The sequence below is a fragment of the Leptosomus discolor genome, chromosome 2 (genome assembly GCF_034619465.1).
Source record: "Leptosomus discolor isolate bLepDis1 chromosome 2, bLepDis1.hap2, whole genome shotgun sequence".
In the NCBI taxonomy this organism is placed as follows: domain Eukaryota; kingdom Metazoa; phylum Chordata; class Aves; order Leptosomiformes; family Leptosomidae; genus Leptosomus; species Leptosomus discolor.
Genome location: NC_141392.1, coordinates 7,476,525 through 7,501,210, shown reverse-complemented (window position 1 = coordinate 7,501,210; position 24,686 = coordinate 7,476,525). Strand labels below are relative to the sequence as shown.

General features: G+C 39.0%; 1 protein-coding gene across 4 annotated transcripts in view; it reads left to right on the top strand.

Moving 5' to 3' along the window:
* Nucleotides 1–20,700, top strand: part of PPM1B (protein phosphatase, Mg2+/Mn2+ dependent 1B) — a 65,103-nt gene extending 44,403 nt beyond the window's left edge. For 2 of the 4 annotated variants that reach the window (XM_086461859.1, XM_086461860.1), the window contains exons 5-7: nucleotides 6,772–6,883; nucleotides 11,026–11,083; nucleotides 16,977–17,608. In XM_086461859.1, the coding sequence (XP_086317985.1) occupies nucleotides 6,772–6,883; nucleotides 11,026–11,083; nucleotides 16,977–17,288 (482 nt within the window). In that variant the 3' untranslated portion in view covers nucleotides 17,289–17,608. Of the gene's footprint in view, nucleotides 1–6,771; nucleotides 6,884–11,025; nucleotides 11,084–16,976; nucleotides 17,609–18,871 lie in introns of those variants that run through there. The other 2 variants (XM_086461861.1, XM_086461862.1) reach the window with 2 other exon arrangements.
* The last annotated feature ends 3,986 nt before the right edge of the window (nucleotides 20,701–24,686 follow it).

Here is a 24,686-nt window from a genome sequence, read left to right as displayed (position 1 = left end):
AGATAGATGCCACTTCTGTTTTTCTTGTTCGTTTTGGTTACTTGAATATCTGAGGCACCTACTGGCTTTTTAACGTGCTGTAACAAATACTGGAAGGACTGGTGGGACGTGCTTTTATTAGAAAGTCGTTCATATCCAAATAAGTAGCACTAGGTATAAATGGGAAGTAATATGTAGATCCAAGGAGATCAGGAATCTTCTGAACCTTTACAACAGCAAAAATCCCACAGCTAAGCATTCATAACTTTTCTTAGCACCACTTCTGTGTAAGATGCAACAGTGGCATGGAGGTGTACACGCTGCCACTGTAACCTGGTTGTTATGAACAACTGTTACGTTCGCTGCTTTAGTATCAAAAATTCTCAAACTTACTTTAATGCTAGAAATGATGATTACTGTGGATATTTTATCATTTAGTTTTTCATTTATGTAGAACAGCTGTGAAAATACCCATGTTCTTTGTCTGGATTCCTTTTTTTAATTGCACTCAACGCAAATGAGGTAAACTTAGAAATTTTTTTGTTTGCGTCAGTGTCCCGGTAATCTAGATAGTTGATGTAAAAACCCCTAATTTTTAAATATATATCTTGGAAGGCCTTCAGGCCACAGTACAAGTTATCTCTGAATGCGCTGTTGTTGTGTGGTGTCTTTCCCTCTTGTTTAAATGGGACCTAAATTGAAATGGCTTGCATATTTGTAGTTTCTGTTGAGATTAGAGAGAGCTAATGGTCACTTCAAATGCTAACTTTAGGCATGTTTCTCAGAACTTGGCTTACATCCCAGGCTTCCTAGATGACACTAGTTAAGATAAATGCTTATTATCTGCCTATGTCCAAGTAGAGCACATGGGCTGTTAATAGGCTCTGGGAGAGAGCCAGGAGCAGTTACCTTCACTGACAGCAGTGGTTACTGGTTAGTATTCCCAGCTTCTTGGTGGCTCCTCTCTCAATTAGCAAGTGGGTGAAAAGTGTATGGAACTGCAGTGTATGTTATTGCTTTCATAAGTGAATGTTTATATTAATAGAAAACATGTCAGATAACTTCTGATCAATGTGACTGGATTAACTGAGAATGATGTAAGAGGCACTGTTTGCTAGTAACAATGCAGTGTTGAAGCATAACTGAGTTACAACTTTATCAAAATAACTTCTTAGTGGAAATGTATTTTAGCTATATTGTATATTTAACAAATAGTACACGAATGAAAAACAAGTGGAGAGTTTGTAGTCTGAGCTGATGATGCAGAGCCATTCCGAATAGAACTCAAAATGATTGCTAAGCTTAAGTGCTTCAGGGAAATGGGCTGCTTCAAAGCTTGGACTTCTGTTGCTTCAGCTCTTCTTGTTATTTTTCTGCATGAGTTCCCTGTGTCATTCTGTGTTCTGCTAATGGGACAGAGTGTAAGACCTTTAAATGTCAAGTATTTAGCAAGGAATGAGAGCATATTTGAGGAAATTGTGTCAAGAAGTGGAGAAAATAAAGGAAACGAACTTCAGAAGAACTTGAAATATTTACCTGTCTTCTAACAAATTTTTGCATTCATAGTAAATTCTACAAAATTGTCATTTTGACACAGTCTCCTTAATTTAAAAAAAAAAAAGTTGTTAGATGGCATTTTTACCTTATGTTTGTTGTGCCTTGTAGTATTGGTTTGGAAATGACACAGAAAAGCTTTAACAATGTTTCAAACCACTAAGCAGCATGGTGAGAATTATTTGGAAAAATGTTAGATTCTTTTTAAAAAAGTAGTCTGATTTGAAGGTTTAAGTAGTGAGCAGAAATACTTTTAACTTCATAGAAGGAAAAAACAAAAAGTGGGGAGAAGAGTATTTTCTCAAGTGTTAGAGTAGTAAAGAAAAGTTTTGGAAGGTGGGAACATCTTTTTGACCAGGAAAGGACAACTGCCATAATCAATTTTGCATTCATCTTTAGACTGAGTGTAGTCTGGAAAACAATGCATAAAAGACCTGTGCCTGAAAGGTTTAAACTGCCTTTAATTCTAAAAACTTAAAGCCTCGTAGATAAGTTTTGAAGTTGATAATATGGATTTGATTGTCTGTTCGAGATATTTTCAAAAGACTGAAGTTGTATTTCTTTAGATGTATTCTAAATATAGTTTTACACCTTAGGATAGTCTTCAGGGAAGTGTATTTGTTATAATTTATTTGTAGTTCTGATGTGTTCTGAAGCTCTGAATGTGGTCTGATACATTCAGTTACAGCAAGTGATTGTATGTAGTGAGAATCTGTAGCAGATTTACTGATGTTTAAAATACCAGACTAGATGGCTGTTCCCTTCAAAAGGTAAATAATTGACTTTGCACACAATAATTTACCATGGACAACAATGTTTCTTTATCTGTTAAAGAATTAACAGCTCACAAGTGATGTGCAGTTGCTTGATAGACAATAGCAAACTTTCTGGAAAAAAATCAACTTGTCTTAGAATTACTAAGCTGGAAAGATGGAGGTGGCAAACACACAAGCCATGAGTTCTCTTAGATACTCTCATCTTTCAGTAAGTGACTAATTTAAATCGAGACAACATTGGAACTTAGTGCAAAATCCTTTTGGTATTTCTGAAACAATTTTAGTTTGATCAGTGGTATTTGTTCTTGGTGAGTGTACACTCTTCGACATGGAATATCTTTTTGTTGTGGACCTTAAATTTCAAGCCAACTGGACTAACATGTCAAAGCTTTTATACAACAGGGTGTTTTCACTGCTATGCTTGAGCGTTTTAAACTCTGGCTTGGAGAGAAAGGCATTGTTTGATGCATGGTTTTGTTTGTTTTAAAAAAAAAAGTTAAAAACTGTGTTCAAAAGCAATTTAATACTTCTACATATAATGTAGTCTGTCTTTGTACATCCTAAGTAGAATGCTGAGATCCTGCATATTTGTACAATGAGTTGAGTTAGTAGTTCGTAAGATCTTTCTAGAGTTAAGGGAATTATTGTTTTAATACCAATAACAGAGTTATTAAAAAAACAAACTCAGCAAATGATGGTTTACAGAGATCTCCAGTGGAAGGACTTCGTATACCAAAGCTCTTTTGCTAGTTTGGGCCCTGAGGATGACAGAATGTGTATAACTGCATTCCAGAGCTGCCAGTTCAACAGTACTCCGAAATACTTAGGAGGTTGTAGTCAGTAGCTTGTGATGGAGTCACTTATGGCGGTGAGCACAGCCGTGCTTCTGGTTTGAGTCACTCAGTTGGTTAGGTTCCAAAGTAATGCAGGTGTGTTGGGCAGGAGTTAAGGTATGTGAGGTCAGTCCTGTCTTACTGCTGCTTTCAAATGCTACTTTCTGTTCTCTGTTGTTGGGGTTTAACCTGGCAGGCAGCTAAACACCACACAGCTCTTCACTCGCTCCCCTGCAGTGGGATGGGGGCAGGACTGGAAAAACAAAAGGTAAAACTTGTGCGTTGAGATAAAGACAGGTTAATAAGATAGAAAAGGGAGGGGAAAACAATAATGATAAAAGAATATTTAAGACAAGTGATGCACAATGCAATTGCTCACTACCTGCCGACAGATGCCCAGCTAGTCCCTGAGCAGCGGGCCACCACCCCCTGGCCAGCTTCCCCAGTTTTATCGTTCAACATGACATCCTATGGTATGGAATATCCCTTTGGCCAGTTGGGGTCAGGTGTCCTGGCTGTGTCCCCTCCCAGCTTCTTGTGCACCCCCAGCCTCCTCTCTGGCAAGGCAGTAGGAGAATCTGAAAAGTCCCTGACTTAGCGTAAGCACTGCTCAGCAACAACTAAAACATCAGTGAGTTACCAACATTGTTCTCACACTAAATCCAAAACACAGCACTGAAGCAGCTACTAGGAAGAACATTAACTCTATCCCAGCCAAAACCAGGACATCTGTTTTTCTCTGCTTTTTAGAGATCTGAAGTTTGGTCACAGGAAGATAAAAGTAGGCACAGAAGCAATTTCAATTCTTTGTTATGTTTCAGTTTATTTGAAAGGGTGTATCAGACATGCTGTTAAAAAAAACCAACCAAACAAACAAAACCCCCAAAACACACTAATCCCCCAAATCATAAATAGGGGCACGTTGTTCTATGTAGGCTTAAACAGTCTTAATAGTAGATGACTACTCAGTTAATACAGTGAGTTGGATGGTGCATTGTACGTATGTGGAATATATACTGGGTATAAAACTGATCTGTCAATCTTGAGCTGGAAATCAAAGGAGGTGCTGGAACATAGAAAACTTGTAATGCTGTCTGATTGGGGACTTGCATTACATAAAATTGAAAGAAAATTTTGTCTAAGTTTTCAAAATGCTTATCTGAGGTGTTAGGCTTCTAGTGAAAAATGTTTTAGGAGTAAAATAGAGGACATTGTAGTAGACTTCCATGGACTTGCATATATGATAATGTCAGGAAATGATTCTTTAAGTGTCTGAATTATATTAGCAATGCAAATATAAAAGTTTCTGCAGTCATGTTTTGCACATTCAGGGGAAAAGGTTTAGTTGCATGGTTATTCTTAACATCAGAGAGATGGAGGTGAAAACATTGTAAATGCCTATAAATCTGTTTCTGAAAGCATTGGGTTTCTTTCTCTAGTGGCCTTTGTCAAACAAATCCACAGTGTGTATCTGCTAACTGATGTGTAATGAAAAAAGGTCATGCTTGGTCATTTGCTTTATTCTCGGATCTTCTATTAGGAAGCTTTCTTTTTTTTTGGAGAGGGGACATGTTCTGGATGAAATCATTCACCCTAATATCAGGAAAAGAAAAGAGACAGTCAGTTCCACCAGAATTCCTGATTTGGCACTTTCTAGAAATGGAGAGAAGATGCTCGTGGTTCAGCACAGCACTCGCTGAGAAGTGGTTATATGGCATAAAGGGAAAGCTTGAAGTACCAAGAAATATACAGCAGTCCTTAGATGTGATTGCTTTAATTCCCTTTTAAGATGATATAAAAATCTTATGCTTGCATTAATATTTAGTAATTGCTTACTTCTGTAGCCTTTCTTCTTATGAATTCTTGCTATTTGTCTGCTTTTAGTATGTGCAGAACCAGATGTGCTCTTATTATAAAAAGCAGTGTATGCATAAAATATGTTTCCTGTCAGATGTGACTCAACAAAAATCTATTATAGTGGCACAGTCTACCTCTAACTAGGTAGAACTGCACAGAAGGATGCAATGTATAAGAGGACTTGCGGCTGGTTTGTGTGAATGTGTTATGGAAGGAGTGGTCAAAATCTGAAGATTCAAGCCTGCATATTCAGCTGTCATTTCCTTTGCTAGCTGTGATTCATTCTTAATGGTCAGGTGTATGATACTATACATAAAGTTTCATGAAATAATGTTTAATGACTTCTGGTAGTAGTATACCTAGCTTACTCATTGCAGAAATTGCATGGTGCTGACTTAAAATTGGGACTTGGAAGCACAGTGCCTTGTTTGTTACAGGGTAGTAAAGCTGTTCTAAAAGTAGAATTGCTTTTGGGGAGCTTTCCTGCACATGTCCATGATACAGAGTGAGCGAGTGCCTCACAAGCACTGGGTTGTTTTTAGTAGTCCTGAGAGAAGCCTGCATATCACTTGCTTTCTAGATAGGTGATAGGCATTAATACCAGGAAACTTGGGATGTGGTGTTTAAAGTACGTAGGTGATGTGCTTTTCTCTAACTTCAGGAACTCGAATTGTAGCTGCTTCTGGGTTTAGTTGCGGGCTCCAAATCGGGCATCCAGAATATAATTGGTTTTAAGAAATGCAAGTGATTTGTTTTTCTTTGGCTAGTAGCCAAGATACAGACTGACTGAAGGTTTTTTTTTAGGATGATATTTGAGAGGATTCGCTCTTGTTAATTCTTATGAGAATTTTTGTCTAGAACAATGTCTACAGGAAATGGCGCTCTATTCCTTTAGCTGATTTTCAGAAAAAAAGGTCTTTCTTAAAACTATGACACATGCATACAACTACAATTTGTAGATAACTTAATGAAACCTTTTCTGCCATGGTGATAGTTGAATGACTGGAGACTGACTGGAAGCTGGTAGTGTTGTGCCTGTGTGTACACAGCTCTTACGTGTTCCCCTTACAGCAGCTTTGATGAATAAACTTGTGAAGATTTACTTCAGTTTAGGCAGTTCTTTCCCAGGGCAGAAGAGCTTACTAGCACTGGGCTTGAGTGATATTTCTATTTTGGAAATGGAAAACCATGTTATTAATTTTTCATTGTCGGTTCTATATTCTGTTTTGGCCACTTGAGCAGTAATGGGCCATTATCTATGACCTTCATTGCGTGATGGTCTTGGTGTACATGCACTGGAGGTCCAGGCCTTTGAGCACTCAAGGTGTTACTCAATGAAGTATGACTGAATTCCTGGGAATTTTATGGCATCGAACTTCTGAGTGCGTGTTGCGGTGCAATGGGAAGGTGACTGAAACAGACTCCCAGCTGTTGTCTGTTTGAAAGAGAACAGGCTGCTGTCTCCTGGATATTTCATCCGGTTCACAGTCTGTTTCTCTGAGGAGGCCTGGCTAGAACCATGATGGAAAGGCAGGCTGTGGGTTTGAATAGCTCTGTTCCACCATGCAAAGACTGTTTACCGAAAGTGTAAAAAACCAAACCAAACCAAAACAAACAAAAAAAACCCCCAAAAACCCCCATGTTTTCCTGTTTACCTGTAACTTGGTTGTAATGTCTCTGTTTAAAAAGTGGTAATATCTTGTATTTTAGTGTCTTAAGGAATGGGTGGTATTAATTCAGTAATCTAAGGACTTCTTCTGTTTTTGAATTAGAAATTATGGAAAAATCGGGTGAAGAAGGAATGCCTGATCTTGCTCATGTTATTCGTATTTTAACTGCGGAGAATATCCCTAATTTACCACCAGGAGGTGGTCTAGCTGGCAAGTGAGTACAGTACTGGAGTTTTTGAACTGTTTAGTTCACTGAAACATTCTTTTGTTTAAATGTTTTAAAGCCTGCTTATTGTAACAGCTATACTCAAAGAAAAAAGTTGGGGGGGTTTTATATTTTAAGGTAGTTTGCCTGTTGTACTACATAAACATTTGTGTCACTGTTTCCATTCCAGAACGGTAAGAAGAAACATATTGATCATATTCTGGTACATAACATACTAGCTTACTATTTCCATATGGCCATTTTAAAAGAAAAACTAAAAAAATGATTCTTGGCTTTTTACTGCTTTTACACTTGTTAAGAACTATCAATAATGTAACCAGAACATCAAAATACTAGCTCAGTTTTCCTGATGTCATGTTCCCTCTTACTACCTAGTGTCCATTATAAGTTTGGGTCAATGCTGGTTTGCTCAGCAAATGTTCTCATAAGAAAATTTGGGCAGAGAAGCTGTGGCTGCCCCCTCCCTGGCAGTGTTGAAGGCCAGGTTGGATGGGGCTTGGAGCAACCTGGTCTAGTGGAAAGTGTCCCTGCCCATGGTGGGGGGGTTGGAACTAGATGGTCTTCAAGGTCCCTTCCAACCCAGACCGTTCTATGGTTCCATGACTGTTTTTCTTTGTTTAGTCTCAAAACTGAATGTTAGCTAAGCAAGAATATTGAACTGTGTTATGCATTTTAAAGCTTAATTGGAGTGAGCATTCAGAAATTACGTTGGTTTTCTGGGGTAGGCTAATGGTGATGTTCTAACAACCTATAACTTAAGGAATTTAATGAACAGAGTTTAGGATTGCATAAACAATTGTTAGTCTAGAATTCCCCAAACAGTGGGACCCATTGTTGCTCCCTGGCATAGATCATGTTGTTTCTAGAATCTTTGTATTTTTCAAAATGTGGAGTCCTGTCCTCTGAGCGTTTGTGTATACACCTGTTTTCATTGTGTGTACTTACTAATGAGCACCGTTTGCCATGATTGTTTTTTCCTAGCCTTGAAAGCACCTGTACGTTCTGGGGCTTTTTTTCCACTTGTGTGCATTCCAGGCTTTCAGAGTTGTCATGTGCCTGTTCTTCTTAGTGCCTCCCAACTGCTGAGTGACTTGGTGTGTTTTGTTGTTTTGCTTAATAACTGCATCACATACTGCTTCATTATTCTGAAATCTTTGCATATAAATTCTGTTTTATTGTGAACCAGGTTACATTTTTAATGGGCTTAGGTTCAGAATTTGCTTTTTGATGCCTTTCTCTCCTTTTTGGCTTCTGAAATCCTGTTTTACAGAAAACTGACTTTGGTGGGTGTAGCTGCAGCTTCTTTTAAGAGAATACCGTACGGTATCGAGTAACTCTTTCTTGGCCTTCAAACTTAGGACAAAGACAGGCGGTCATGTAACTAGTTTACTTGCAGGATTGAGTTCTTGAACGGATGATTTTTAAAAATTACGACTACACTACCCAAAATTACATACTGTGTGACTTAAAACTTTTGTCCTAACAAGAGATCCTTATCCTGTCATATTACCAGGACATGAAGAATTCACACTTTCTCCTTCTGATTGAACTCCAAGACCTGGCTCACTGGTTGCAGAAAGAGCTGGTCTGTGGCTCACACCCTTGGTTTTCCCACCAGTTATAGTTGCTCCTGGTTTTCAGTATGTCTGAGCTAGAGAAATGCCATGTGATGTTACCTTGACTAGAGTGTCTTTGCAAGCTGTAGGAACCTCTGAAGTAGCCCCACTTCTACTGGCATTATGCACTTCCTTCAAGCATCTCACTTGTGTAGAAGCCCCTACTGGCTCATTCTTTGAGACAGAAGATCTGAAGGTGTTGACTCCACTGTGGTCACTTGATGATTGTGTTTTATCCTTTAAAATCTTACTCAACAAAGACTGGCTTCTGGCTTGACTCGGCTCCCCCTGTAACTTCAAATGCCGCCATAAGAATGGTCGTTTGTTGTTGAAGAAAACAGAAGTCCTGAGTCACCGTGTCACTTGGGCGTTAGTACTTCCACTCAACATCTTGCTCCTGACTTTTCCTCTCACAGGAAAGTATGGAGAAATAAGCTGCTTCAAGAAAGAAAAGTGCATTGGAAAGATAGGAAAATTGCCAAGGGCCTGAGTTTTAAGTCTGATTTAAATGGCTGCCTCTGACAGCCTTTCTTGGACTGTCTAGGTTTTTTTTGCTATATTGCTGTCATAGTACAGACATTTGGTCAGAATTCTGCTGTTCCACCATCACTAAATGGAGAGAACTCTTTCCTATATCATCTGCAAAAAGACTCCGCTGCTTTCCTTAGGAAAATCTTCCATCAGTGCTGGTGGATCCCATACTAGTTCAGCCATGCAGCCCTTCTAGATTTCTTCTTAAAGCATTGACTTTATCTGATGTGCCCTTGGAGAAGTTCTTCAGTGGACTTTCCGTGTTGGACATAATTTTTGAAAGTGTCACTATCAGTGTAATTCTGAACTTCTTTCCTGGAGCTCGTTCAGACACAGCCCAAAACCTTTGTGTGTGAACAGGCATAAATTGCATATATACCAGTGTCTTGAGGCTTTGACTTGTCAGGTGTATCTGTTGTGCCTGCCTTCTGCTTGTCTTGGTGTGGTTTGTCTAGATAGATGCTCATTTCATCATTGACATATATTGCTTCTGAACACATGACAGCGCTATGACTTTTCAGTGTTGTAGGTTAGTGGTCATCCTCAGAGTCGATGCACTGTCATCTCCCAGAGTGCTGAGCATTTAGTAGGTATGGTTGTAAATGCTGGATCATGACTGGAAAAATACATTCTGATGCTGGACACTAGATACTGAGATCACCTGATTTACTGCTTTGTCTCAGAAGTGAACATACTTGCAACGTTCCATTCAACAACTGAACACTTCTGAATGTGCTTTTGCTTCCATGGTGTGAACATAAGAACCTCGTCGTACTAGATCAGAGCAAGGATCGTTCTAGCTGTGTCCTGTCCACAGGATAGCTGAAAGTAGATGCCTAGGGAAGAATATAAAACTAGGAAAAATATGTAAAATACTGCCCCAGTCGTTATTATTTTGGTTTTCAGCTTCTTACAGCTGAGGTGCTTCATGATCTTGAGGTAGTTTATGTACTTAATGACTTAGAACTTCTCTTCCATGAAGTTAAATAAGTTCAGAAGGATCCTCATCAAACTTTTAGCATCCTCAGTATCCTAGGGAGAAAGTTCTGTTGCATCAAAAGCCATCACTGTGTATTTTTGAGACATTTGCTGCTGTCTTCATCTGATGCCCTTGTGCTCTTTGGAAGAGTCAACAGTCGGTGCTTATTTGCATTCTGTAAGTCATCATTTTTATAGATCTTGGTCACTTCCAGACTTGAGTCTTTGTTCATGTAGCATTTCTTTTTTGTGGAAGCTGTCAGTAACTTTGATCATGTTTATTATACTCATCTGAACGTTTCCCAGTTCTTACTATGATCTGAAGATGTAGGGACATAAGCTTTTTCCTTTCAGAAGTTTGTTCATACTTTGGGTTTTATTTTTTGAGAAGCTTTTTGTGCTTGGTTTGCCTGCCTGTGAAGGTGTGGCCTTATATAGCACTGCCAGAAAAAAGTCTAGCTAGTAGCATTTGGGTTTTAATTTCTATGGTGTGAATAGACACTAGACAACACATCTCAGAGGTTGTATGCTCTGGGTACCACACTTCAAAAGTTCGTAGGCAAGTAGTAACCTCTGTACATAAATATGTGATAAACATGGGGAAAAGCCCAGCTGTCTTCAAGTTCCACATCCAGAAATAAGGCAAGAAAACCAGCAACCTCGACAATTTTGTTGTAATAAGCGAAATATAAATTTAAATGTTACTCTTGGCAAAATCTGACTATGCAGCTGGAAGTTCTGAAGATGTGAAGAGGTAGACCATGGGGAGGGTAAGGTAAGACAATGTTTTGTCTTGCTTAGTCTTTACGAATCCTGACTTACTGCTAGATCCCCAGACATCATATTGAAAGTGAGTAAAGACACTGAGAGTGGGCTTTGTCTTTAAGAGGCAGGTTAAAGGCAAAACATCTTAAACACTTGAAATTATTACTGTGCTCAAACTCTTTTAAGTTCTCAATGTTTTGAAGTCCTTTGTGCTTAATTTTTTTAAACTTCTCTTTCTAGGCGTAATATTATTGAAGCTGTGTATAGTAGGCTGAATCCACACAGAGAGAATGAGGGGGTAAGTTCCCAATTTGATTGCTACACCTCTTTGTTAATGAGAATGTCAAAGTAGTGTCATACATTAAGTAAAAATGTACATCACTGCTAATAAAATATTATAAACACAAAATATGTATTGTAGCATACAGTTCATTTTGACCTTGTTTTGGATGGATCTGATACAGAACTTCATCCTCAAAAAGGCAGCGAACTGACACCCAATTCTGAAAGACTTTTAAAAGCATTTAATTGACTACTGCTTTTTCAGTCAAACTTGTGAGGCAATAACACAGGATTTTTCTAAATCATAGTTTATTATTGTCAAAAATTACAGTCAGCATATTCATTACTTAACTAGCTCTTATATCTGCTGTCCAGGAATCTAGCAGTTCCTATTGTCTTCTCTAAGTGTGGAAGACCTTGGTACACTGAATGTAAAAGATACCGAGACTAATATTGACTACTGTAGAGTTTACGCTGTCTGTGTAGCCGCTGTGCAGTAGTCAAAGTGCAAAGTGATTTCTAGTTTACCTCAGTTCTGATTTCTAAAATGGCTTACATTGTTCTGCCCAGTTCCTTATCAGTTGAATTTTAAATAGTATGTTGGAATATGGTTTACTGTAAGTTTGAACCTGATTATTAGGTGGTCCTTGATATTAGTGTAAAGAGTAATAACTGGTCTTCATGTCGGTTGTGGTTAAATCTGTTTAAAAAAAAAACATCTTTGGAAAACTGAAGAACTGATAAAAAACAGCACTGCTTGTACATGTTGTCATATCCTGTGCAGTTTATGTGAACTGAGCTGTGAAGGTACCACTCATCTTCTAGTAAATAATTCATCATAGTCTTCTGAGATGGCTACAAGGTCCTCAGTCAGGTGGTCACTACCATGGATGGTGCTGGGGAGATGTCAGCTTTTTTTTAAATACTTAGAAATTATCAGCTCTGTGCCTTGAGGTCCTGAATGCAGTCTCTGCAATGACTTTTTTCCCACTGTCATCTTCTCTTGCCTACCTATATTTGGTTTTTTCTCTTAGGTTAGAAAGCTTATGTAGGTGGAAGGGGCCACTGTTCTGTAGGGTACAAATAGAGAAGAAATCTCAAACTTTATTTTTTTAGGATTTGTTCCTTTTTTAGTTTGAAAGTGGTATTTTTTTTCATTTAACTGTCAACAAATTGTGCAACAGTACCGCAAAACAAGCTAGACAGTTTTCCTCTTTTCAGCTTCTTTAGTACTTCAGGAAACTCTGCACCTCTGTCAGACTGCTACTACTTTTCATATTTAGCCATAACTTTGTTCCTACTTTTGAAGTAAAGTTATTAGTGAAAGTGGTTTATTTGAAGATTACAGCATAGGTTTTACAAGTTGGTGGTGTTTTTAAAAACGTTTGTCCAATGGTAACTTTCTAGAAATATCATATGGCATAGTTGCAGTTATGATGCATCTTTTCCAAGTCCAAATTTACTTTTCAATAGCCGTGCAAGCTTGCTAAAAGTCCTTACCTACAGTACAGCATCCTTTTGTGTATTGGCTACTTGCACAAGTTTTTGTACATCATCCATTATAACTTAATAAAACAAAGTAACTGAACTCAATATGCAAGTTACTCATAAAAGAATGTAGTTTTAACCTTTATTACCATTAATAGGTTTGACCTCTATTGCCGCTAGAATCCCTGGATAGTTGTTTTGAGTCCTCCTTCTTTAATATGAAATGTGAGCAGCACACTCCAGTCGACTTTGTAAACTTTACCTTTCTGTTGGTATTTAGTGCAAATCTTGATAACAAGTTGGATGATGTGTTTTAAATACACTGGCTTAAATATTAGTTTGATCTTGTGGTAAGATGTCATTTGCCAGTCAGTACCTTTTTATTTTTTTTTCTTTCTATCCAAAGTGATTCTGACCCAGAGCAGTTTGAGAGGAGGTTGTGCTACTGGGTGAAGGATGCAATTCCTGTTTGTGCTTTCCCAGCGAGCAGGAATTGTTACTTAACTATCCTTGAACGAAATGAATTTAGTGGGCCTCGTATCTGAGGTGATGAAAGCATGACTTCCTTGATAGTCTTACTCAGTTCCAAGTATATATGTGGTGATCTCGTAGTCTTTTGAACTGAATACTCTCGTGCATGGGGGAGGGCGGGTAGAAGGGAAGGAAGCTGTTCAGTTACTCAACATCAGACTCTCCGCAACGTCTGCACGCTGCGATAATGTTGCCACACATCTCGCATTTAAACAGGAAGCAAAGGTAGGAAGGAAACATACAGTACATCCCAACGATGACATTTCCAGGCGAGACCAGAATCGAACTAATAACGCCCTGTTTAAACACAAAAAGGTGTGAGCTGCAGACACAGGTGCTGAGCCTGCAGAGCAGGAGGGTGCGCTGACTTGCACTTGGGAATCTTTCCCTGTGTGTAGCTAACGGTGTACACGTGTCTGTTAGAGCGTGGGCATAGTGCAGGATGCTGCTGCTACTAACTGGAAAGTCTGCCTGTGGCAGTCGCCTTCAGCTGATGGTTTTATATTGTGTAAGGCTATAGAACCGTTGTTCCGTTTTACCTTGACAAAATAATAATGTAATTAATTGCTAAAATAATGCACGTGAGTAAAAATTTTTTTAAACCCCACCAGAAATCCCCAAACCAACCACCCAAACCAACCAGATTAACTTCTGCAGTTGAGAATATGATTCCTTCTAAAAAGTATTCTTTTTAGCGTTGAACAATTTAAACTAGTTGCCCTGAGTTACTGTGAATTGGATTATTATAGCTTTGCAAATAAGTTCTTAGAAAGTATATAAATCAAACCCAAGGTGATATCTTTTCCTAGATTACCTTTGTTTTTACTCAGCACTGTAAAGATTTCAGTTAGTGTTGAGCTTAGAATTCTTTTTTGTCATCCAAGCTCGTGATTGTGGAGTAACTTCTTCCAGTTCTTCACATGTGTGTTTTCTAAGAATCCTTAATGTGAAGGAGATGTTGTGTAGAGTGAGACACTGAGGATTGAAAGGATCCTCACTACAGCAATATTCAGAGATCACTACTGTGGCTTCAAGGTATAGTAGTCCTAAGTTGTTTTTCTTTTAGGCATCTCGGCAGAATACAAGTATTTTGTAATGCAGGGCTGGAGAGAGCCCTGCGTTGGGCTTACAAAGAACAGCGTTGCCAGTGTTTGAGCAGAGGGACTTGTGCTATGAATGTGCTGGCTTGTGCCTTTACCAAGTGCGAGTGAAATCGTAGAAATGTGTTAGGTATTGAGGCTTGGTGCTTTCAGATCTTTAAAGGGGATTTAAAAGAACTTCTTCATAGGTAAATAGTTGTTACCACTGTAATGTTACAATATCACCGGGTCATTGTCCTAGTTAACATGTTACACTATTACTCTTTCTTTAACTCTACCTCTTTGATCTTTTTTTTTGGCGTTCCTAAGACTAAGAGGCTACTATCCAGTTAGGGTACTTGGGTGTATAGGTATCCTTAAACACAAGGAACAACGTTAAAATTACAGTGGCTGTGTTAATAGTTTCAGTGGCATTTGTTTAAAGCTGTGTTTGAAACCAATCATACCTTGTCTGAAACCAGTGATGTTTCTCTCTTGCTTTTACTAATACTTTATTCTGGCGCTTTGCTAAATTAAATCATAGGTCGTTAAGGGCCGCTACAGATAATTTTCCAAATGTAAATGGACAAATTTCTTACCCCCTTAAACATTGTAAATCCTGTCCCTAATACGTAGTAGCCCTTTTGATATACATAACTTAACAGAGTAGAACTTGTGTTGAAATTGTGAATGCTCGTGTTAAATACAGCTAGCGCAAATTTACTCGTGTTTCAATGGTCGGTAGCACCAAGTTGAATTGGAACGTGAAGACAAGTGCTGACTTGCACAATAATCAGAGTTTTCAGGGACATGTTCTAGCAGCGCATCGTTAGGGAGACCTGCATCATAGTGTACAGTGTATAAAAGAGGCAGTTTCTGTCCTGCCGTTGTCTGTGGGGCTTCTTGTCTGTTAGCGCTGAGGGAGACGAGGGAAGCACAAAACAGCCATCAGACAGGGTGCAAAGCGAAGCAGGGGGTGAATTTGAGTATCAAACACTAACGGCACTGTTACTTCCACTCCTGCTACCGTTTGAATTGTTTAGCAGTCTCAAGGCTGCTGTTACATTGCTTATTGCTTTTACTCTTCAGCGTTGCATGGGAACAAAAGTGTTTGCTTCGGTCTGCCAAAAGAATTTTTAAAGATCTGAATATTGTGAAGTGTGGAGGTTCAGGGTGTGCGTTTGCTAATGTCAACCTCAGAGCAAAACTGGTGGAATGGAGGAACTATGGGATTTAGATGTTCTCTGAACTTTTAAAAACAGGAATTCCTCAGCTATGCTGCCTTGTTTAATATTGGCTAGATAAATAGTATTTTTTGGTCAAAATCTGTGGCCTGATCTTGCTGCCCTGAGTTTTCACTGACTTTGTGCTCATGAAACACTAAAACAGTCTCACTTCATACGTTAAAACTACCTCCTTGACTTGCTTCTCCTCACTGGGCTCTTGAAGAGCTATCCACATATCGAAATGCGAGTACATGGGAGTCCAAACATCTCGAGCTAAGACCAGCAAACCACAGTGGAAGTATGACTCTGTGCAACATGTTAAGCTTAGAGGGATAGCATTATACACAGTGACGTTCATTTGTGTGGTAGAATTGTCCCCTTTTTGATTTAGACTGTGATAATCTGTCTATTCCAGCAACATTACGGCATCCAAAATCTTACTGAACCCGTGATAGTGTCTTAATGCTGCTATTAAGCTTGTAAATAAGTGATTGCAATACTTGTAGTTTATGAAGCGTTTGGACTAGATGACAATCAAATGAGGTCAGCATGAGAAAAAGGCAGTCTGGATTTTGCCTCCAATGTATTGCGAAATCTCGCAGCTAGTTCCATTTGTCTAGCTTGATAACTGCTGGATATTAATGATTTAAAATGTACTGTTCCCTTAAAGTAACAGTACTGCTTTAGTACTTGAAAGTTAAAATACCTAGTGTCGGTGTCAGAGCGCTGTAACAGACGTGCAAGCCTGTTGCAGAAAAAAACCCCACCCAAATCCGTCAAAACCCCCAGTTTTTTCAGCTGAAGGCTTGTAGCCAAATAGGTGGTTTGCAGAGGAGACCTCAATGTCTTAATCAGCACTGGTTACTCAGGTTTTGTGCTGTAGGTTTAGATTTGACTTTCAATACCTGTTCTGCTCGTTAATTTTTCTAGGCAATGCACACATCTGCCAAAAATAGTCTTACGTTGTGCAAAGCTGGCTGCTCCTGGTGCTGATAGGTAGCTGCTTGTTTCTTTTACGGCAGCATCATGCATGCAGAAACCAGGGATTGTTTCCTAAACCACTGAGCGTTTGTTTTGGTGTGATGCTTCAACTAAACTGCTGTAGAGTTACCTATTCTCTTCAGTAGGTTTTTCACAGAACTATGTTGCTATTGGCTGTGCCGAAATTCACAATTAAAAATATTGACCTCGTGGCTTAAAGAAGCTTAAACTTTCAAATTTTTCACTGACCCCTGACCAAAGTTGCAGGGAATATCAGCTATATTCACCAAAAGACAATTTGAATCAAGATGGTGAGGAGGTACCATGTTGATGCTGCCTGGCTCAAAGTAAACTGAAATTATTAAAAATGCTGGTTTAATAGGTGTCATTTATTAAGTTATGTTGTATGAAATAGGAGAACATGGAATGACGTTGTTCTAAGGTGTATGTTGCTAATAAGGTGCTTTATATTCAAATAGAGCAAAGCTGATGTTTTCTCAGGAAAAAAAAAAATTGTTTGTGGTTTTTTTTTCTTTTTAAATGTCGTTAGAAAATATTCTGGTTTAACTACTGATTTTTTTGGGGTCTTGAATCTTAAAAAAAGGACCCTGGCGAAGCCGAGGAAAGCGGAACGCAGGGAAAATTGGTGGAAGCGCTCAGGCAAATGAGACTTAATCATAGGGGGAACTACCGCCACCTCCTGGAAGAGATGCTGACTAGTTACAGGCTAGCTAAGGTGCAGGGGGAAGAGCGCCCGGCTCAAGCGGCTGCAGCGTCCACTTCAGGCACTGAAATACGGGCTGGACCCAGTGACCCCGCACCAGGCACCCACCCAGAACCTGGGAACCGCCTTGCTGATGCGCGGAGCTCAGCCGAAGATTCAGGGATGAACGGGAGGAGCGATGAGCAGGCGTAATGTTTTACGTCGCGGGTTTAATGCTTCGCTTGGCGCATTTTCCGTTGTTTATATCTCGGCATTTGTCACGTCTATCCTAGAAGTCTGTTTGGTTTTACTTTAGTTATTTGTACAGATGGTTTATACGAAGCTCTTTCTTCCTTAGAAGTTCAACTGCTATGGTATATTATGGTCGTTGCATCTTATCTTGTGCAGTGAGCAGTTAACTTCCCATTTGAATCTCGGATTTATTTTTTTTTTAAATCCTGTGATGCCAACAATAGGAATCCAACATGCTAATGCAAAAATCAATTTTAAAACGTTTTCTTTTAAGTACAATCTTAAATAATAATTTTGATGGAATATGTTTTTTAATTGTAAAGTAATTTAAATCTTAATTGTATCTTTTGTGCAAATGAATCGAATTATACAAATTCTTCACTCTTTTTTTTTCCCCAGCATCATATACTGCATGTTCATATTTGAATTGTGTATAGTTTATATTACAACTGAATTATAAAAGCTATTACATTTTAGGTTGTCACTTATTCTTCATGAAATGTGTTTGATTTTTTGCAATTTAGATTGTATCCACTGTTCATCATAAATACCAGTTTTCTAGATGACTGTATTATTACTTCCCAGGTTGTAGCACAACATATATCCAGAAATGAAAATGTACTTAGATTTAGTACCTAGTGTCGAGTCTACGAATTTGTGTTTAAGTGAAAATAAAGAATATGCTGTGGAATAATATCTGTATGCATATGGACTTTTTTAAGCAAGTAATAAACTCCCTCTGAAATGCTGTTGTTCTGACATGACTTGAAACTTTTCATAGCTTCTGATATTAACTCATGATGTTCGTTTGGTTTCTACAAATATTTCAGTAATTTTGGGTTTGGCACATTCATCGTACTCCTCTCTTTGAGCAGCATTTCTTAGGTTCAAGTTAAACATCAGGCATATAAATGAATAAACTGTCTATTCTACCCACGTTTACCTTCTACCAAATCTTTTCTGTGCCTTTTGGTGTACAGCACATGTTTGTACGTGCATTCGGGTAGATTAGTGATAGTACTGGGACTTTACAGTGGTGGTAACTAGTCTGCTAATAAGTTAAATCTGGTATTCTTGTGTCAGTGGTCAGTTCACGATATAACACTTGCACGAAAATATCATTGTTCAAAATAGGTACAAATTTCACTGCCTTAATGAAAAAGAGCCTGTGGGAATTTCTTGCAGATCAGGAATACCTGAAGAGCTGAGTTCCTTAGTATGTTGTAGTTGTTTGGTTTCTTGTAGTGCGTAGATGTAGTATCTGTTGATAGTTGTGATTTAGTACAATTTTAGATAATACTTGTTTTTAAATCTGTCTTTATGCTCTAGTAGCTTTACTGGGTTTGTGTTTTATAAAAGCAAATTTCCTCATGAAGCTGAGGAACAGAGAATGTGTGTGGAAGTGAGCAGGTATGGAAAAAAGGAAAATGTCATCTGTCTTATGCTGGTATTCTGCTTAATTGTGCCACTGAAATCCAAAGAGCAACAAAGCGTTTTCATTTGTGTTGGTGAGTAGTAATATTTCTCCTCTTCTTTTCCTGTAGGGTGCTGGAGATCTAGAAGATCCGTGGTAGCCTTACAAATCTACTAAAATGCTTTTGATTCTGAAAGGGGGAAAAACTTTTAAATCTGTTTTCTTCAATACAAGGGAAAAATTCTGGTGGATTTACAACATTTTGTGAAATGGGCAGAAAAATATTAGAATTTTCCATCACTTGTTCATTTTTGTGTTTTCTGATATTGCCACTCTTAGCATTGCCTGTACTACAGTATTTTTACCAGCCTCAGGCACACTGGTTACATCTGTAAAGAACTCTGGCCCTAAGAAGGAAGGAAGGAGCGATGCTCTCAGCAGTCGGTCAATGTCCCTGAGGCACGTGGGGTGGTAGGTGTACGCTGAAGATACCCTATGGCTCAACGAAACGTGCAACACACGAGCGTGAGAGAGTGCAAGTAATTGTTTGAGACGTTACTGATTTCCCTTTACCGAGTTGGAAGGCTTTGCAGCTCTGTGGCTTGGAAGTAATTTCAATTGGGCAATACTCTGTCAGATGTGTATTATTTTTTTTTTTAATTTTCCAGTTTTACCTGTATTACCAGACCGTTAGGTTTCCCTGCGGTGTCCAAATTGTGATACGTTGCCTACTGCTTGCTTGAAGATAAGTGTATTTGGCAATAATATATGAAGATTCTAGGCATCTAAAAACAGTAAGAATTTTACGCATGTGTACAACACACCCTTAAACTCTTGCTAGAGAAGATCTTTTAAACCAAACTGATGAATTTATAGTTAGTAGTGACTTGCTTTGACATCTCTCACAGCTGCAGGTTTTTTAAAAAAATGCTGAAAATTTGCCTTTATTATAATGTAAATTGTGATTATTTTTTTGTTCTATATGTGGTTTTCTATAGTTTTTTGATTTTTTTCAGCTTAAGATACAGACAGAAGTCTTGTGTAATATGGGTATAATTTTTAATTGTTTGCATTATTTTCAAAGTTCAAATTATCACTTTGAGATTACTATAAATACACTTAAAATTATCTATTTTAAATTAAGAAAATATTAGAGATATTTTCATGGGTTCAATGACCTTTCATTTTATAAGCAATGGGCATGGTACAGAGTGGCTGTCATGTAAGGTACTTGAAGATTCTTAGTTTAATTCTATTTTTGCAATAACCTTGACTTTTTTTCTGACTTCTTTGAGTTGTGCATGTAATGAGTCCAGTAAATGCTGAAAACGGGGAAGAGTAAAGTATTTATCTAAAATAAAAGCTATTGGGGAGGGGAAACAATGAATGTATCCATCTGTACATGATTTACATGCTGTGGATGCCTTGTAAACATTTTCCTATTTGTTTAAACTGTGTTTCAGCGAGGATGTAATTGCCCTTGTGTGTAGTTTTAAGCTAATGACAGTCATCAACTGGTTTTGTGTGAAATGGAATTCATGGTATTTTTCTGTAACTTTATCCCCATGGTGAGTCTGTAAAAACCACACGCTCTTTCATACTGGTGCCGAAGGCCGGCTTTCCCAATCATTTTGATTCACTGTGTATCTGATTTTATTTTTTTTTGGTCTAGAGAGGATTATTGCCACAGTATATTTTATTTATTCATTAGATTTTAGCCTTGTAAGTTAAAGTGTTCTAAATGATGATGTTAACAGGTATTTGTCCCTTTACTGGTTTTTTTGGGGTTGTTAAAAGATAGGGAATGAAGAATGCAAAATGGTTTATTGTTCAGACTGTCCGCTCTGGTCCAACCCTGTACTGATAGTACCTTCCCAGTATGATATTGTGATGTTTCATACAATACAGTGAACATAACCAACTTGTTATCTTCAATAAAGGATTGCTAAAACAGTGTGATATGCTGTATATTTTCTTGAGAAGGACTTACCGAGAAGGTGCAAAGTCTATGTGAAAAGAAGACCCGAACAGGATTTATGAGGTGTCTTAGAGGTGGATTGGTGCTTGTTCTGTAGGGAACGTGGCCCTTTGTCATAGTGAGCCAGAAGTCCCCAAGTGGGCTTCTCTGTGGGAGACAGAAGAGTACAAACAGCATTTAGACCCCCTGGGGCAAATCCATCCCACATTCAGCTGGACTGAGTCTTACTCCAGCTATGGGAGAGCATCACTTAAAGTCTAAACATTCACATTAAACTTGACTCTTTTTAGTGAACTCATTTCATAGAATCCTAAAATCATGGAATGGTTTGGGGTTGGAAGGGACCTCAAAGATCATCCAGTTCCAACGCCCCTGCCATGGGCAAGGACACCTTGCCCATTTCTTGATGTTTCTTAAAGATCTAGGGGTTGACCTATAAAGTTTTACTTTCGTGCAGTGTTTTGGAGAGAAATTTCTATAGGTTAACACTCTTGGGTTAAGCCTTCTACTGCTTTGTGGTTTGGGTTTTTTTAAACTTATTAATGAAGCTGTTTGGCTGGGTGGGGAAGGAGAACGAAATCCGCTGTGTTACTGATACGGCGTGGTAATCTGTCCGAATAATCGGTGTTGCTGTGGAATGGGAGTATTTATGAACAACCTGTGGATTTTTGAGTATAAGCTCTGTAAGTTCTTTGAACTCTTGTTGGATCTGCTTATGCAGCATACCCCCTGCGTGCTTTCCTCGTGAACTGCAGTTTTAATACCTTGTTCCACTGGCGAGAGTTCTCGTACTCCATAGGCTCCAGTCCTGTGAGCACGTGTAGGTTTTTTACATCACGGGGATAGTCCCCCAGAACTAAAAGGGTTTGTGCTTTTACTGCGTGGAGGTGAAGCAGGCACATAGCTTTTTCAGAGAGAAGGACCGTAGCTTGCACAGCTACAGCAAAATGTAAATCAAGACATCTTTTTTTCCCCTCTAAATTAGCACTGCTTTCCATTCATGCATCCACTGGGTTCTGAATTCTAATCATGTTTTTAGTGTAATCAAAATACTGTTCAGATTTCAGCAGCCTGGGAAAAAACCCCTGTGCTTGTTGACTTTGCCTTCGTAGTGTGAGAAGTTTGAATAGTTGATAAAATTTGTTCATGTATTTGCCATAACTTGTCAATTTTAACATTTGTTTTAAGAATATGTTCTTCTAATTATGTTGCCATCTGGTAACTAACAAAGATACTTCAGTAGAACGCTGAGAGTGGGGATTGTCCCTTCCACCTCAGGTCTTTCTGACCTGTCAAATTCAGCTTGATTCTTTTCTTGTCGTCATTTTTATGACTTCTGTAACGGAGACAAAGCAGTCCGTGTCAGTTCTCAAATCTACTCTCTGATAATCTTGAGCAAAACAAAGATTTGTTTTAACTGATTGGCATTAACATGTTAAATGGAATCGGGAATAAAGAAATGGATGCAAACATGAGTGGTGTGGCATCCTGACCTTCTCGAAAGGCTCTTATGAGAGGTTAACTACAATGAAAGTCTCTCTTAGTAGACTGGATCTTCGTGTGCCTGTTTGAACCTGCATGCAAACCTCTGCAGGACTTGGCTGAATCGTCCCTACTTTCCATGTCCCTTCCCTGAATCTGATGCTGATGTTGCTGTTTAGGTGAAGGGGTAAAAAAAAAGCCAAACAAGATGTACACTTGAAAGAGGAAAGATGTCACTTCTTACACACATCACAGGGTAGCTCTTAGTGGCTAGGCAGCTTCTTGGTATCATGTATAAAGTGGAGTCAGGTCTGCCAACTCACCTGAGAGCTTTCTTATACTGTCAGCCATAATCACTGGCTTAAATCTTAAACAACAAGTAGAATTAGCCCCAGAAAACCGGTCATTTTTCTTTGGCACTTTAAAGGTTTATAGTGGAAATGAAGATCAATAGGAACTTGAGGTTAGTTACAGCATTGAAGCAAGCTTTAGTGGGCAATTTTTACTTCTGGAAGATGAAGCAAAAAACAGTGCTGCCTAACAGTAGGCATCAGGTCTATTCTGGCAAAAAACTCACAGTGCCAAGCAACCTTTAATCTACCAAGTAATTTGGGGTTTATTGGGCTAAAAAGCGGATTTCAGAATTGAGGCTTGTCTGCTGAAGGCATGCTGCTTTTGGCTCTTCATAGTCGTTTTTCTCTAAAATAAAAATGAAGTCAGAGGGAGGGAGCTCCACTGGTGCAGGTGAGCAACTGCGTGGGATGCTTTGAGCTGAAGACCGTTTGAGGAAACTACAGCGAAGTACCCGAGTCACTGAACTTCTGCAGCTTCGTTCCAGGTCAGTGTGCAGCTCATGCTTACGCAGTTGAAACCCCACCTGGGGTCTCCTGTGCCTCTGGAACCCCTTTCTCTGTGCGATCTCATCTTGGCCTGCTCAAGTTCCTTTTGGACCGGTTCTGTACAGATCCGATTTAGCCATGCGTTGCTCGTACCGGCTTCTCTTCCTGCCCGGCTGCTTCTCTGGCGGTTGAAAGACGAGGGGCGTTCGCTTGTTAGCGTGCCTGCGCCTCCTTTCTGTGTTCAGCTCGTCGCGTGAGGTCGTCTCATTTCTGTCGTTCGCTTTGTTACGTGCTTAATCGGTGCTGCTGTGCTTTGCTCTTTTTACATCTGAAAGGTCGCGTTCCCCCAAATACCTTACTTTTCCTTCCTCAAAAACCTTCTTAAAGCTCTCCTTTGCTGTGATGCCTGGATTTAAAGTCCGACTTGGATTATCAAGGACTTCCCTCTCCATTGATGAGTATTCCTGCTTCTGTCCTTATTTGTCTGTGTGCAGCTTGGCTAGGAATTTCCAACAGAAAACACTTTGCTGTACTGGTACTGGGAGTAGCAACTGTGAATTAAAGTAAACTAGCGATTGCAGCGGCACCTGCTTTGGAAACTTTACCAAAGACAGATAAGGATTCAAGTTGTGGGGATGGGCTTCTGTAGGAGAAAAAATGGACATTCCCCATCAGTTTGGTAATCTGTCTCTGAAAGTAGTCGCCCTTCCTAGTAAAGGCAGAAAACCGCTGTGGAGTAGGAAGTTGCATTCTGAAGACTTGTGGCAACTAATTCAGACGGTGGTGGTGGAAATAATTTTTCCCGTGGTGTCAAGTCTGTTTTGGAAATGACTGTTGCCTGGTTTTCTGCTTTTTCAGACTTCTGGAATTTAAGGTGAGTTTGTGGGAAAGTGGAGGCTTTGTTGTAACAGTGTTTGGTGTTGTAAGGACCACATCTTTGACCTTCAAAAAGTTCAAATGATCCAGTTCATGAGTCCCCTCATGATGATCTTGGAAGTGCATTTGGTAAATATAGAAATGCTGGTTTCTCTGGCCTTTTTCTGGATTCTGTTGGGTAGTTACGGGAGGTTTTCAGAGAAGTATTTTTCAGAGAACTTCTGCCCAAAGTTATATCAGAAGATGCCCAAATGGGATCTGCTTTTGTCACTTCAAAAGAGCTGCAAACCTCAAGTGAAAGAAATTGGACGAATTCATAGAATGAAAATTCTGTCTTACGAGATCAGACACTACTTTCAGGAGTTAGTCCAGAACTTAGAAAGGGTACCAGAAATGTTTGGGTATGTTACATTCCTTGCAAGAGTATTGAAAAATCTGAATTGTCTTTTTTAAAAAATGTGCTAAAAGAGAAACTGCAATGAAAACCCACCTCTCTACACTGGTGTACTTTAGCTGCTTTTGGGGGGGGGGTGGGTGTGAACCTGTAGTTCAGTAAATATCCTACATCTAGAAGTTCGTTGGAAACTTTAAAGTAAATGTGTACATGTTAAAGTCTGATTGCATTAATGAAAAGTTATTTCCCCTTATTTTTGTAAGGAAACTTCTTAACAGCGTCCCCATCCCATTAATTCTGTGAATATTGTTTTTTGTTTTGGCAGGTTACTTGCATGCAAAAAGATGGATGACTGCTTAATCTTGGACAAATAGTC